General features: G+C 43.2%; 1 protein-coding gene across 2 annotated transcripts in view; it reads right to left on the bottom strand.

The window, feature by feature from the left end:
* Positions 1-1,539: 1,539 nt before the first annotated feature.
* kirrel1a (kirre like nephrin family adhesion molecule 1a) overlaps positions 1,540-15,640 on the bottom strand; it is a 32,031-nt gene continuing 17,930 nt past the window's right edge. The window contains exons 3-15 of one of the 2 annotated variants that reach the window (XM_008287159.1): positions 13,677-13,826; positions 13,432-13,589; positions 12,616-12,766; positions 12,095-12,200; positions 11,761-11,909; positions 11,407-11,534; positions 10,137-10,263; positions 9,708-9,808; positions 7,286-7,502; positions 6,769-6,876; positions 6,399-6,526; positions 5,992-6,105; positions 1,540-3,191 (exon numbers count right to left, since the gene is read on the bottom strand). In XM_008287159.1, the coding sequence (XP_008285381.1) occupies positions 2,529-3,191; positions 5,992-6,105; positions 6,399-6,526; positions 6,769-6,876; positions 7,286-7,502; positions 9,708-9,808; positions 10,137-10,263; positions 11,407-11,534; positions 11,761-11,909; positions 12,095-12,200; positions 12,616-12,766; positions 13,432-13,589; positions 13,677-13,826 (2,300 nt within the window). In that variant the 3' untranslated portion in view covers positions 1,540-2,528. The remainder of the gene's footprint in view (positions 3,192-5,991; positions 6,106-6,398; positions 6,527-6,768; positions 6,877-7,285; positions 7,503-9,707; positions 9,809-10,136; positions 10,264-11,406; positions 11,535-11,760; positions 11,910-12,094; positions 12,201-12,615; positions 12,767-13,431; positions 13,590-13,676; positions 13,827-15,640) is intronic. The other variant, XM_008287160.1, reaches the window with a different exon arrangement.

Consider the following 15,640-nt stretch of genomic DNA (forward strand, 5'->3'; position numbering starts at 1 on the left):
TGAGGTTAATTGGTGATTCTAAATTGTCCATAGGTGTGAATGTGAGTGTGCTGATTGTCTGTCTCTAAGTGTAGCCCTGTGATAGACTGGCGATCTGTCCAGGGTGTCCCCTGCCTTCACCCTAAGTCAGCTGGGATAGCCTCCCCGTGACCCTGGTGAGGATTAAGCGGTGTATAGATAATGGATGGATGGATAGATAATGGCTGGATGGATGTTAATCTATGTGTGAAATATAGGAATGTGTTGCACCCATATACCTAATAACTGCTTTTACTGCCTAATATTTTGTAACCTGTGCTGTGGATTTCTCATGGCTAACTGGGTAAATATTATATCATGTTATATATTACATATATACAGTCAGTGGTTTATGTAAGTATAAATGCAAATACTTTGTAGCCATGCTGTGACTGACATTTAAGGTATATTCAGTAATATTATTTTTAAAATCTTACACTGCTCTTTGTAATCAATTAACCGTAAATTGGGGCCCCAGCACGAACAGATGGAGGCTAAAATACATATCAGCATGTTAAAGATGACAAACGCTGCATCTTATAAAAAACAGTGCTTTTATTTATGTAATACTGTGGAAAAATAATTACATACCATTTTTAAAAAATATTGAAGATAATGAAATTAAAAAATGAGAGTTTGATAACGTTCGTTGTACATCTTTTGAACAGTTTTCTCTGCTACGAAGAACAGTACAATAAGATAAACATTGGATTTTTCTAAATTCAAAGACACAATAATACAGGATACAGTCCTACCAGAGGTATAAAAGTACTGTAACAGGATTGTGAGAGAAATGATATGGACATATACTGAAACACACACTCACTTAGACACAGACATGCACGCACACACACGCACACACACACACACACGCACACACATACTGTATACACACAGACATGCATACAATAGTCCCGCGCACACTCAAGTGGAGTGCAGCGTGTTTACAGTATGCTTCCCGTACACACACAGCCATTCACACATCTATACAAACACACTGTACAAATCAATGTGCGCGCCAACGCCCACACACTCCCCCCTTGATCTCTCTCTCTCACACTCGCACACCCACACACTCACAGTCACACACTACTACACGTCAATATTGTGGACAAGCCTTCAATAAACCTCTCCATACACATTCTCCTCTGGCCGTTTTGGCAGACAGACAATGAGGAATGATTCAAAATGGAAATGTATGACATGTTCCCCTATAAGGCCACTCAGTTCTAAACCCAACATCTGTGTTTTTCTCTCTGTCTGCACCAGGCTTGTAGTTAAGAGCTCAGCGAAAAAAGGCTCCAGCCTACAAAAATGTCTGGGAATGACTCAAGGCCCCCGAACCTGGTTTGTAAAGCAACAGTCGCCAATAGAAGGAGCGTCTACTGCATATACATGGTCTAAGGTGAAGAACAACATGAACACTTGGCACTAGGATTCTTTTTTACACTGATACACCCTTCTGATGTGGAATACATCCTGAATTCAGGCTCTTCTGTTGGCACAACTCTTCACTCCGTCTCAGTGGATCTCGCTCAGGCGAATGCCCAAGTTTATGTGCGCTCACGTTCAAACTTTTGGTCCATACATACACATTACATGTTTTACATTGACAAAAATAATTCTGTAATGTTAAAAAATAGAATACAAAGCTCTAGTCTGGTGTGCAAATAAAAAGAAGACATAACACAGATATAGATAAGGGACGTCTAAGCATGAATACTGTAGATGCAGTGCAAAATGATGACAAACCCTCCCAACCCCTCCCCGGCCCCAATACGCTCCCCCCCACCCTGCCCAACAGGCCTGATGGCAGGTACCACTGTACAGAAGGGCATTTTGGGATACTATATATATATATGTGCTCTATGATCACGGAATAAGACAACCAGCAAAAGAAAAATAAAAAACATTATTGAAAAATGGCGGCCAGAAATGACTTCCACTGGTTGAGGTTTCTTCTGATCAGCGTGTACCATATTTGACAGTCAGTTTGCTTTAAGACGTTCTCTCATCATTTTACAATGTCAGTTCATAGCAAAGGCTATGGGCTCCAAAGATCTGTGATCTCTCGTCCTCTTTCAGGTTCTTGCTCTCTTTCCCAGTCTTGATTGTGACTTGCGCTGTCTGCTCTTTCAGAGCTCAGATATACAAACACATCGGGAGTGAGGGAATTCAAAACTGTTTGGAATTTCCCTTCCCTGTCTCACTAAAACTCCTTCTTTTCTACTCTCTTTTTTTTTTTGCTCCCTTTGCCTCTGCGTTTCTCATACCCTCTCTGTCTCACGGGCATGGTTTTCTGACTTTGTGCATGGGTGTGTGTGTGTGTGTGTGTGTGTGTGATGTTTTTTTGTGTTCTGTAGTCGTGTTTGTGTTAGCGTATTCGTGATAGCGTGTAAAAAATGTGTGCATGTAAATCTGTGATTGTGTGTGCGTTTTAGGTGTGGCGCTATTTATAAGATGCTTCCTCATGCTCAGCTAAGACTGTGAGGTGGTTATTCGTCTCCGTCTCACACGTGAGTCTGCATCCTTTGTGTGTGTCGGCTGTGGGAGTAGTCAGAGTGTTGCGAGGTGTAGGAGAAGCGAGTGGAGCTGCCATACTTCCCTAGTCCAGTCTCTGACCCTGAGGGAGCTGGGCCCCCCGGGCCAACCCCGACCCCAGGGCTCCCCACACCAGATCCCACCCCGTACATTTCATAGGATGGGCCGGCCTCCAGAGGGGCCAGGCTGGACGGAGCAAAACCCATGCGGTAGGTCTGGTAGTGTGAGGGGTATCCATAGTTGTCATAGGCCAGCTGAGAAGTGGAGTCCAGGAGGCTACAGTCTCCAGGGAAGTCACTGGGTGGCGGGGCAGGGTTAGCTGGGGGCTGCTGGGTCTGGCCCCCACGGGTGAAGGTGTTGAACTGGGCGTAGCTGATATGGGACAGTCTGGAGGGCGGTCGGGGGTCGTAGCAGGCTTGCGGGCGACCGGGGGAGGTAAGGGGGCCAGGAGGACCAGGGGCTCCTCCGCTGGCTGTTGCTCCCGAGCCTCCAGTGCTGCTGCTGATGGACGCTGCTCCCCCGGGTGTTCCTGCAGGGGAGCGGTAGTCAGAGTAGTGCATGGTGGAGCGGGACGCAGGGCGGACTTCGTCGTGGGTGGAGGCTCGCACATTGTAGTAGCCATTGGTGGGGTCCTGAAGAGAGCGAGTGACAGAGCAAGATAGCAAGATGCACAAGACAGAACCGGCATTAAAAGGTGGAATTAAGGTCAACATTAAACAGTTCTTTACACTTGTATAAAATTCTTTAGGTCAAAGAGTCTCTGTAACCTCATGGTCCTCCCTGATCCCCACAGAGAAATGTAGAAGGTCAGAAGTCAGAGTGAACTGCACACATGGAGCTAGTCAGCATCCAGGTCCATGTTCATTAAGATTTTGCTGTGATGGCAGTTTGCTCCTTCTTTGTGACTCAGCTGCTTGAGTCTTTTTCAGAAATGCATGCAAATTCATTTCTTTGTGGTGTCCAAAAATTATATTGACACCAAATGCAAGAGCAAATTACATGTTTCAACTTCAGGACTAATTTAACAAAACTGCCGTCCTAGAACAATTCCAAATGATGTCAACTTCTACTTTCAACAGGCCTTGGCAGTACAGGTATACTAGTGTATAACTTTTATAACAAGATATTACTAAGAGGACACAGTCTTGATCTTCAGTACTTCATGTTCAAATAAATATTCTTGGGAACAATTATGAGATTTGAATCAAAGTATAAGGATGATGTGTCCATTCTACATATGGTTGGTACCATCTACTAAATTTCACAATGTACTGTATTTGCACTAATGTACAATATGTGATTAAAAAAAATTCAAGGGACTGTGTCTTTAAAAATGTTCTTGTGTAGTGATAAACTGCTGGCAGTGCTCCTGTCATGTTTAAGACACTCTCTGGAAGTCACCGTCTGACCACTTGCAGGGGAACATTTATGATTTCACCATTGACCTCAAACTAGCGCAAAGAGCAAACATCAGCCTCAAACTGACTCATAACTGGTGACGAGAGGTTGGTCTACAGTTACAACCAACAGACCAAAGAGAAGTCTTCTGTCAAAGTTATAAAAAGTGAAGGAGGTACATCATGACCAAGAGAATGCTTGTTGTTCTGTTCAACAATCACAGGGTTTTGCACCGTGTCCCCCAGAGTCAGACTATCAACGATTAATTCTACTGCAGCATCTTAAAACATCTGATGGAGAACATTCAGCACAAACACAAGCTGAACTGTTGCGTGAGCCATCATGCCACCGCTCTCAGCATGTTGAAAACGTGACTTTTTTTGGGCCACACCAACACAATTTTTGCTCTTCACCTGCCCTACTCGCCAGATTTGGCTCCCTTCCTCCTCTTATCCAAAATTAAATTCAGGTTTGGTATTCTGAGACGGCGAGGGAGATCCACCGCAGGTTGCGGGTGACGTTTGACATGCTTACAGAATAGGACTTTCAAGGAGTTTTCCAAATGTGGCAGGAGCTCTGGGAGCAGTGTATTTCTGCACAAAAGGATTACTTTGACGGAAATAGCGGCCAAATTTAAATCCCATAAGGTTTTTGGTCTTTTCATACTATTTTGTTCTTGCAGGAAACAACTCAAGACTTGTACTGATGAAGATCAATAAAACTGCCAAGTTGGACTGCTTCAGTCCAATAAACTCCACAAAACAACAAAGATATTTAAGTCATTCTTCGTTTTTTAAGGTGTTTAAGGGGCTGTCTCACCAACAGCTACATCTGTTTTATTATTTACAGCTGCTAGTAGCTCCCCGATTTAAAACAGTACGTTTAAAAATCAACCATTTACAAACGATACATTCTGCCTGTGTACATGTTGTCTATTGTGTTCCCCGTGTGAGCACAAACTCAAAGCCTGCTTTGAGGTATTACATCATGTAGTACAGAACTAGGGCACAGCTTTCATTCATTTTTTTGACCAGCTTAAAAAGGAAATTTAAAAGTCAGATTTGCCCCACTGTTGCTCAAAGCTTTCACAAATGTAAGTGTCCATGTTTTACCTTTAGACCATCCAGCAGGGTGGATCCCTACAAACATGCAGGATTGACCCCCGGCTTCCTGGGTGAAGAAATGAGGCGCTCCCTGCTCACTACACACCCTTAAAGAATGCTTTAATAGTGCTTTTCTGCTCTTTTTGACATGATTCTGCCATCTCATTGTCTTTCACGTACCAAACTTCTCTCCTGCTAAACTTTGTTTCACTACTTTGATGCTTCAGGCAGCGTGGAGGAGAAAAAAATATATTTAAAAAAAACTGCCTGGCTGAGGCAGTTGTCGGGCTGATCTAAGCACCTCCTGGGGTGGACTCATGTCTATGTTTCTTCAAAGTGATCCAAGGCAACACTCCAGCTAGGGGGGTGGTTTGTTTGCCCTCACAAAATATTCATGGGGGGGAGTTTCTGAAGAACATTTTGGCAGCTTTACGCGTGAAAATACATTCATCACCTTAACCCAGCCCCACAGTGTCAAAACGTATAAATGATTCATGCCAGCTAAATGAGAAGAGAAATGCTTTAACGTTGGTTCTTTTTAAAATTTCTTTCCAGGTTGAGTTGTTTTTCTGTATTTTGTCTTTTTAATGACTCTACAGTGAGGGAGCCAGCTTGCTAAGTAATCAGAGAGGCAAGTTGCGTCATAGTTGGACTGAGAGTGAAGGGCAGAGAAGACCAAAGGAGCTCAAATAATTAAGTCGTACTGCAGCGGAAAATATTTTCATCTTAAATCTTCCACTCTAATATTCTCACAGATATCGAGTGCAACGTTAAGTTTAAAGGTCCGCTACAAACACCAGCAAATGAGGTAGAACACATCACCTCAGTGTCAACTTTTGTCGATAAGTTCAAATGACAAACCGACTTAAAATCATACAACGAAAAATCAATCTGGACTGATATAAATGGCAGTGCATCTGAGTGATCTCACCTTTAGGTCGTACTCCTGGCGGGTGTCCAGAGTGTCACTGCGGAGGTCGGACTTGAGCTCTATGTCATCTTTAAAGGGCTGATTGGAGGGAGAGAAGGACACAGAGGGGAGAAACTAAACCGTCAAACAACAAAACGAAAAAAACAAAAAGGAGGAGAGAAGGTGAAATAACAAAACGGAAGAGGGAAGGAGGCAACAGAGTATGACAGGAGAAGAGAAAATGAATTAAAAGTGTTAAAAAGGAGGCGATTAAAGGGGGGGGGAAATCATAGTGTTTGTTTTTAGTCAAAAGGTACAGTGTGGAGTAGGGGAGAGGTTACTGAGTTAATCTGATTTTTTTCTTCTACAGCTACAGGCTGTGTAAACAGTGTCCAACCCAAACACACACACATCCCGCTGCTGCTCACCGAGTACATGGCCTTGACCATGCGCGAAGCTGTGGACACGCTGCCGGAGTCCTCCTCCAAGCTGTGGGTCTCCTTGTTTATCGTCTCCACCTTAATGTCGGGCTTACCCAGCGTGACCCCGCGCCGACCTGGAAGCAAAACACGGCGAGGTTGAATACAGCTGGACACACGCTTGTCTGTTTTCATGAGCTGAAGGAGCAAATTCAGCAGAGACCTACATACATAGGAGGTTATGTAGGTGTTTGATTTTCCTTGGTTTGCTGCAATACTGAGCACGATGCGCCGTAAAAGGCACGAAAACCTTTGAAATTTGCAAACTGATGGTTTTTCTTTATCTCATATGTGAAAGCACATGGAGAGCATGACTCACTGCCTTTGCGTTGCCGGTAGAAGATAAGAACAAGGACCAGCAGAAAGATGAACAAGAGGATTGTGGAGCCCACCGTCCCACCAGCTATTATCCCCACTGGAACCTCCTCTGTAATGACAGGGTGAGATACAGACAGACAAAAAGAGTGAGAAAAACAGTGAGTTAGGGATTGTAATGTCTGTACAGAGCTGAGATTTGAATGTAGAAAATGTAACGACTTTACACCACATAGGAGTGCTTCATCCCTCGTTACCAAGACCATATAGATGCTTTCTATTTGTCCAAATTAAAATCTAGTTATTAGGTTTATTTAAAATGCAAAATGTAGTACAAAATGAGTATATCATCGCCAAAACCTTCTTTGCATTTAGGAGACACAGTGAATCTATAAAGCTATTTTTGCAGTCCTAACCTATACAGCATGTATTTTCTGCATTTGTTTTCAAACTCAAATGATTTGTTTTCCCCTGATGAAACCCCCTGCGCTACTTCTAAAACAAATGCATCCCGAACACACCAGTCTCCTCCAGTGTGATGATCATGGTGCCCGGTCCGAACGAGTTCCAGGCCGTGCAGTTGTAGCTGGACAGAAAGTCCGACTCCATCACGTTGTTGATGGTGAGGGTGGAGAGGACGCCGCCGCCCTCTGCTGACGGTTTGCTCTGCTCCACCGTGTACCTCTCCAGCAGCGTCCCTTTCTCTTTCTCCCACACGTTCTCCTTCCAGGCCCACACCTGCAGCAGACAAACACACAGGAAGCCACATTTGGTCAAATTAAGAGCTCAGGGAGGTTGTGTGATGACATTCAACAGATTTAAGTTGTTCAATACATTATCTCCTTAACTACTAGACACAACTAAACATGTTTTCAAGATTTCACTGTAATTTCTCCATGAGGACAGTAAATTATGAAATCAAGTCATCTGCATATAGTAATGACCTCACGCATGACTTTCCTGTGTTTTTTTCTTGTCAGGGTATATAAACATCTGAAAGACCACTTAAACTACACAGCAACTCAAACCCTGCTGGTGAGCTCATTTGGTAATGAAAAGGCAAACACGCTCATGTACACATGCACTGAGCCATGAAAAGGGTAATTAATGTAGAAATATATAAGTTTGTAATCTTAGAACTAATGATGAGTCTGTTTTAGCAAAGCAGCAACACCCGTAAAAATAAGGCTAACGTGTAAGTGGCAAAAACGGCAGTTCCTCAAATGGCCACTCTAAAAATGAGTCAGTCCTCATAGGGTCCCATGTTAAAATGCCAAACTGTACAGTATAAATAAACATGTTTACAGCCTGGTACAAAAAGCAGTTTTGGTCTCTATAGCTAATTCACCCCTCACATAACAAGTGTAAGGGGTGAATTTTTACATAGCATATTTGATTAAATTGCATTAAGGCTTAAATATATGTATAATTAAAGATCACTTCATGTGGGTCCTATCATGGGATAGTCCACCTCAGCTCCTCTCATGCTCCACCTCTTTGCTTATGTTTGGATTAACTGGGAATTTGAGAGTCAGGCACTGCCAAGACGCCGACAACCATCCAACCATGAACTTCAGAACTGCTGTTCAGAAAACCTATTCATCTTTACGTATAGTCGATGGTTTTAGCAGTCAAAAGTGCATCTAGATAAAGAAACTAGGACTCTATTTGAGCATAAGAGTATATCAGAAATCCCAAATGCTTCACACAGTGATGTCTAAGAACTCTTAAGGCTGTTCTTAAGTGGAAGTGGGTCATTTGTATGCATATGTTTTAGAGCTGTATGAACCAGTTCCCTTGACAACGGGTCTGTACAAATGTGCATTACTATTTCTATTCTTTTTTTTTTTCATACGTGCATAAAAATAAAACGTAGTAAAAGCCTATCAATATGAAAAAACAAAATATACTGATTGTGATTAAAGGTTCTAATGTGTTTAAACAAAAACAGAGCAACTTGCTGATGGGATATTTATTGAAAAAGTCATTACAAGCCCTGACGGATCAGAGATGTTTTTGCATTGTAAGTGGGACCACAACACAGCAGTAGGTCGGTGGTTTTATTGTTGTGGCTGCCTGGTGCATTTGTCGAACGCAAACATATACAATAGAAACGCCTGACTGTAGCAAATAAATTCAAACATCAACGCACACATTGCATGACTTCACAGGACCAGCAACAATTTGTATGTTCCCGCAAACTGAATTAAAGAGGATAGCGGTGACTGAGCTGGTGAGAATCTTGCACATTCTCCAACTTTAAAGCCACTAAAAGCAGCTGTATTATTCAGCACTGAAGCACTGTACTAAGGTGAGTTAATTATGCATAAGCCCACATGTTCCCATAATCTTCCCGCTTATTCCAAAGAAGGAGATTCTCCTTGCTGTGGCATTTACTGGGACAACTGTTCCTCTCCCGTCCTTTATATTTTATAAATCTTTTTCTGTCCCAACCTTCGTCACTTGCATTAGGAGCGCGCACTATGAGTCAGGATGGATCAGTCACAGAGGCAGGGGAGCCGAGGAACTACTACTACAGTGTTTCTGTTATACAGCCAAGCAGAGAAAGCATCCAGGCTGATTTCTGACGCAGAGCTAAAAGCAGGCTGGCTTAGCGTTAGTGTTGGTTTGTTTATGTGATGGGATGGAGGAACATTCTGGGAGAGTTTAAGGGTGAGTCACCGCTGAAAAAGAAAAAGGGGACAGTGCCTAAAAGCATTCACCATGTAGGAAAGGAGCCATTTAGGAAAGGGAAGGTACAGTAACAGTGAAATACAAATTGCTGTCAGACTAAAAGGTACAGCCTTGTGCTCTTTATGGCCAAAGCTTTTCCTTGTTTGGCATTTTCCTCATCTGAATAATTGATGCTGGAGTAAAATTTGGAATTTTTCTTTGAAGGGTTGTTGCCAGATATGTTTCACATTTTCATATATTTTCACTCACTATCTTATCTGGAGGAGGTGTGCTGGCGATGTAGCATTTCACCTCTCCTCTCTCCCCTCTCACAGCATACTGGACCGGATCACTGGAGATGATAGGTGGACCTGCAGGGCCAAAATCACAGAACATGTGAGTGTGTGTGATAGAAAGAAATAATGGAAAATACACTTAAAACACAAACAACTGCACAAATCGTATTCAAGCTGGATGGTTTTTCTTTAACAAAAAAAAAGAAGAAAAAAAAGATGTTGACCTTACAGGCCTATTCAAGAGGAACTGTAGGAGTTTTTTTTTTTTTTTTTTTTTTTTAATAAAAATGCCCACCACTTTGGACACTTTTTTTTTTCAATTAGTGACAAGCTGACCTTTTTCAAAGTACACAATATTCATCTACAAGCAGTGATACATTAAATTGTGTGGATGTTTTCTGACCGTTGACTGTGAGGGTGACCTCAGTCTCTCCTACTCCAATCCGTGGGACGATGGCCTTGCATACATACTGGCCAGCATCCGCCTGGCTCACCGACTTCAGATACAGCTGGTTGCTGTTACTCAGAACCTGTGGGGGAGTGAAAAAACAGAACACAAATATAAACAAGGCAAATCTACAAACCAGCAGGAGGGGGTAAACTTAATACGAGTCCACATGTAGAATATATAAGCAGAAGGGAGGCCAAACTAACATTGTACAGCAGCTCCACCTGCACACTTTAATCATTTAAGAGATCACATTGCATATATTACTTGAGCGTATATGGTCTACTATTCTGACCCTATCTGGCTAACAATGTAAACTTGCACATCTGCTTTTAACTCAGCACAAAGGTTTTGTAGTTGCCTAGCAACCACATCCATCAGAAAATTAGCTGTGTGAAAATTATGGCTAAATATGTAACCACCTAGAGAGAGAGAGCCACCTGAACAAGAGTGATTATACAGACGTGGGTGTTGGCCAAGTCAGTCCGTAGTTTGCAAAGGCAGATAGATGTGTAACAAAGCGGATTTCATTTACTCTGCTGCAACTGTCTCGTACTTAGTCCCGGCTTCTCCTCCACTATGAACAGTAGCTTAATGAGAGCAACAAACCTAAACAGACTGCTTCCTAAACAAACAGCCAGTGGTCAAGGAAGCTGATATTAATATTTAAATACACCCACAAGCTACAGCTTTGGTTTCTGGCTGGTGTACACAGTCGATGTTAACAATAGATCAGTAGTGGTTAGCTTAACCAGATTTTTAGCTAAAAACGGTGTTATAAAACTGAATTTAACTGAACAACAGCAAAGGAGAATATTTAACAATATTAACACCATTCTCTGTCAGCCATAGAACTGTATTGTTGCTGGGGATTTTTTTCGTAAAGGCATTGCCGGAACCATGGTTATTCAAGACCTTCAATCCAAACAGTGTCATTTCATCATCTTCTATATAGCTCACATATCTATTTCTGCAGCAACATTCAAATTACTATATGAGTGAGAAATAGTGCGAAATATGAGAGAAATCAAAGAAAATAAATTCAAAGAAAGAGATCACAATAGCTTAAAAGAGAGAAGAAAGATCCATTTGCACAGACAAGACAACGCTCCTCAATGACAGGAAGCTTTTGTAAACACAGGAGAAGAAAGTGTGACCTGTAAAAATAGTATGAATACGAGAACAGAGTGAAAAATGCGCACAGCGTGGGCTTGCAGCTTCTTACCATGTTTGAACCCTTTTTGAACCAGGTGAGTGTGAGCGGAGGGTTTCCAGCCCATTTGCAGTTGAGGGTGACATCAGAGTCGACATCGACTGTTTTTGGCTGCGGCTCCACCAACAGGATCGGGCCGACTGGAGACAGACATTGAGAGAGTAAGAGAGAGAGAGACAGAGACAGAGAGAGAGCGATGTTCTTTGTTGTGTTTGAGTAATAATGCAGTAGGACTAAAGGGGAGAAGCTACTCGGAGAGAAAAGAAGCACAACAATGGTGTGTTTCATCCCTCTGACTCCAGACTGTAGTGAGTGAAGTGGGCCACAAGTGATTGAACAAGGTGAGATGAGTACTGCGTGACTCACAGTGAACGTCCACCAAGATGCTGACGTTGGTCTTTCCCACAGCGTTGAAAACCAGACAGGAGACAGGCTCGGTGAAGAAGGAGTGGTCGGCCTTGGTGGTGAACACACTCTCCCTGGCACCCTGCAGCACCACGCCGCCTTTAGCCCACCTATATGTACCCAAAAAAGCACAAATGAAAACTCAAACAACTTGTGCTTTATTTACACTGACATAAAGCGGATTAAAGAACACAGACTCAGCTAAACAGTTAAAATCATTCAAAACAAAAACTGTTCTGTCATGCAGTTTCGCTGCTACTTTAAGAGGCTTGGTGAACATGAGAATGGAGCAGACCTGTAGCCCATAATAGGAGGGTTGGCGTGAGCCTGGCAGGTGAAGGTGACTCTGTCCCCTTCTAGGACAGAGCGAGGCTCAATGGACAAGGTCACTGTCGGTGGATCTGGGAGAGAGAGACAGAGAGAGAGAGTCTCATAACAACCTTACTACGTCTGATGCATGCTGCAGTCTGGAGGACGGTCTCATGCAAAATGGCTGCCACGCATTACTTAATAACAGCTATAAAACCCCCAGTCTGGCGGCAGATGTTATACATTTAAAATTACGATGCTTGCTACATTTAATTACACATAAATTTAATAATAACAATTTATGCAGTAGCAGGAAGGGTAATAGTGTCATATACTCTCGTAAAAATTGCATATTTTGTCTCAGCTGGGTGATAAATCTTTTGCCATGTTCATCTTTTTCATTCAGGTATCCGCACAGAGTTGAGTAACGAATAACAAAAATAAATACTTAAAAATTAGTTTTTCCCTAAATTTGTGGTATTTTAGATTAAGAGCAGCGTCGCTTACGGTGCACGTTGAGGGTGACGGTTGTGCTTTTGCCGGTGGGAACAGCCAGGTTGGAGGCCACGCAGCTGTAGTTCCTCCCAGTGTCGGTGTCAACGGGCTGGATAGGCAGGTAGCTACGTGTGGTCACCCTCTTCCTGTCTGGAAGCACCTCCTGATGATTAGAGGACAGAGAGATTTAGATGAACACTCATCTTACCAACATATTTCAGTTACAAGGACGTCTGACTTGGGTCTCTGTGGTGTAACTACTGTCTAAAACAACTATTGTAGCAATATAATATTACAATAATCTTAGTCATGCAATAAATACCTGAAAAAAACATATGCATGATACACTATTTTACAGTCTTACCTTGTACAATAACACATACAGCAAACTGAAGCTATTAAAAGGTATTAAAAGGGCAGGATTTAAGGTAATTTGCTGCATTTGTGTCTGTGACCCACAGCAAACATGAACTCAGATACTTCCATCTATTAAAACTGCATAGGCAGAATTGGGTGCATTTGACTGAGGTCCCACAGGACTCCGATGCATTGGTATTTTTAAAAAGAACTAATTAAAACAGAAGCAGAAACAATGACATGAAGTCATTAGGAACAAACTGGCCGACAAAGTCATAGAAAAATTGCAATGATACCACTTTTTGCCTGTGAGATATGACAAAAGGTACACATCTGGAGCCCGTGGGGACCCCTAGTTGGCGGGGTTAAGGTTAAAAAGACACATGAAATGCCGTAACTGTAAATACTGTTCACTGAATGTGTGTGTTTAGCGTGTCTAGGGCATGTGTGGGTTTCCTTCCATACACTCACAGTGTTGCTGGCAGCCCCCTCCACAGGCAGACCGTCTTTAAGCCACTCGATCATAGAAGGCGGTTTGGCCCCTCGAGACACACAACTCAGGTTGTAGGACTCCCCCGCATTCAGCAACACCTCGGGACCCCCATCGATCACCGGGTCGTCTGGGGGGACTGGAGCAAAGACATGGCCTCGGTTAGAAAAAACACACACCGTCTCGCCTATTTCCTACGCATGTGACACAAAAAAAACAAACATACTGAGGACGGTGAGTTTGGCCCTCCTGGACCTCAGAGCGGCATCAGGGGCCTGGCATTCGTACAGCGAGTCATCAGACAGATCAGCTGACAGGATCTCCAGGTTGTACTGGCCCAGCTCCTGGACCCGCAGCACACGATACCTGGGCCAGGCTGGTAACAAACAAACAAACAAAAGATAAGACGGCTTCTAGGGAGCCCAAACAAAGGCTACACTTCATATATCTTTTTAAGTTGTATTTTGTATCTATTTAAGGTTGAGATTCAGCTCAAATCTGACACGAATGACAAAAAAGAGCAACAAAAAAATAAATAAATCTGGATTAATTCATATATAGTCCTCCCTCATAATTCTTCCCTTTTCTCCATTGTCCTTGCTGTTCTTTGTGCTGATGCTGCCTAGAGTTGCAATTTATGCCTCTCTATCTTTAACATTTCAGCCCTCAAACACTAACTATCCACAGGTAACATTTCCCTCCACATCCCCATGTGGTGTGTGACACCATGCAGCTTGTTGCAGCTCACGTTGATTAGAAAACATCAGATCTGTGTCACACATCAGGTGAAAAATCAGACTTTTTTTTTTCTCTCCCTGCATCAGCCTAAAGGACACCAGAGAGATGCATGGCCACATGATGCGGGTGATATGCACACACACACATACACACACACACACACAAAACGCTTCATCAAACATACACACAGTTGCACGATGCGCACACACAATAGCGCACACACGCAACACAGCCTTTTTCCAATCCTACCCTTTCCCTTCCCCCATCCACCGCTCGGCCCAGCTGTGTCACTGCTGTACATTCTCACCATTAGGTGGCATCCATGCTCTCTTTTACCGGCGAAAGGGGGGGTGGGTAGGGGGGGGTTGAAAAGATGAATGCATTATGACAGCAACGTTTTAGAGGACTCAAGTCGACTCCAGTCTGTGGTGCAGAATTCATGTTTGCTGCCCAGACATAGATCTCATGTGAAATTCTCCACCGCTGTTTACATGTGCAGCCCGCCGAACTGAGCTCCGCTGCGTGCCTAACCTTGCACGTCCTTGTTTCCTGCGTGCATTTGTGCATGTGTGTGCCTTGTATATACGTGCATTTGCATGTGAAATGTCGAGGGCGAGAAAGCGTATGAAAAGCCCAGAGAAGCGGGGTGAGTGGTGGTGGTGGAGGGGGAGGCAGAGGGACAGAGCCTCATACACAAACAACACATTGAGTGTATGTGTGCACCACTAGTGTCTATTCACATGTTGTGTGTTTTTTTAAAGCTTTGGCTTGGACCACTGGACCATTACAGTAATAATATGATTAAATGAAAGTAAGAATAAAAAGAGAGAGAGAGAGAAAACGGAGAAGGGACAGACAAGGACAGACACGGGGAGAGAAAAGAAATGGTTGACAGAAAGAGGAGTGTATGAACTAAGCGAGACAAGTTAAAAGAGGAATACAGGAGAGGGCTCGGTACGACAGAGGCAGCTGAAAGAACGAGAACAAGAGGGAGAGAAAGGAGCAAGGGATCTTAGAGGAGGAGGTCACGAAGGAATAGCATGATAGACAGGAGAGGAGAGGAGAGGAGAGGAGAGGAGAGGAGTCCCAAATCATAGCACTCACTATATCACAGTGAAAAAAAGGATGAGCTAAGTGAGGAAAAAGGGAAATAAATGGTGAAACAAAAGTAACAGAGAGCTGAGAAAAGAGTCAAAGTCTGCAGACAAACAACAAACACAAGGCAACAGAATGTCACAAATGATGCAGTCCCCCCCCCTCCTCTGGACCAATCAGTTGAAAATATGCCCAATTGTTTTGACCAGTAATTGCATGGCCCCGGCATTATCCCCTCCGGGCTTATCAGTGCAATTCTGCAAAACGCTGTAACCCAGCGATGAGATGCATCATCCCCCTACCAAGTTTTGTCAAAGTCAGACATAATCAAGCTGGAAAATCACCAGGGAGGAAAAA

The sequence above is a fragment of the Stegastes partitus genome, unplaced genomic scaffold (genome assembly GCF_000690725.1).
Source record: "Stegastes partitus isolate 25-593 unplaced genomic scaffold, Stegastes_partitus-1.0.2 Scaffold489, whole genome shotgun sequence".
Taxonomy (NCBI): Eukaryota; Metazoa; Chordata; class Actinopteri; family Pomacentridae; genus Stegastes; species Stegastes partitus.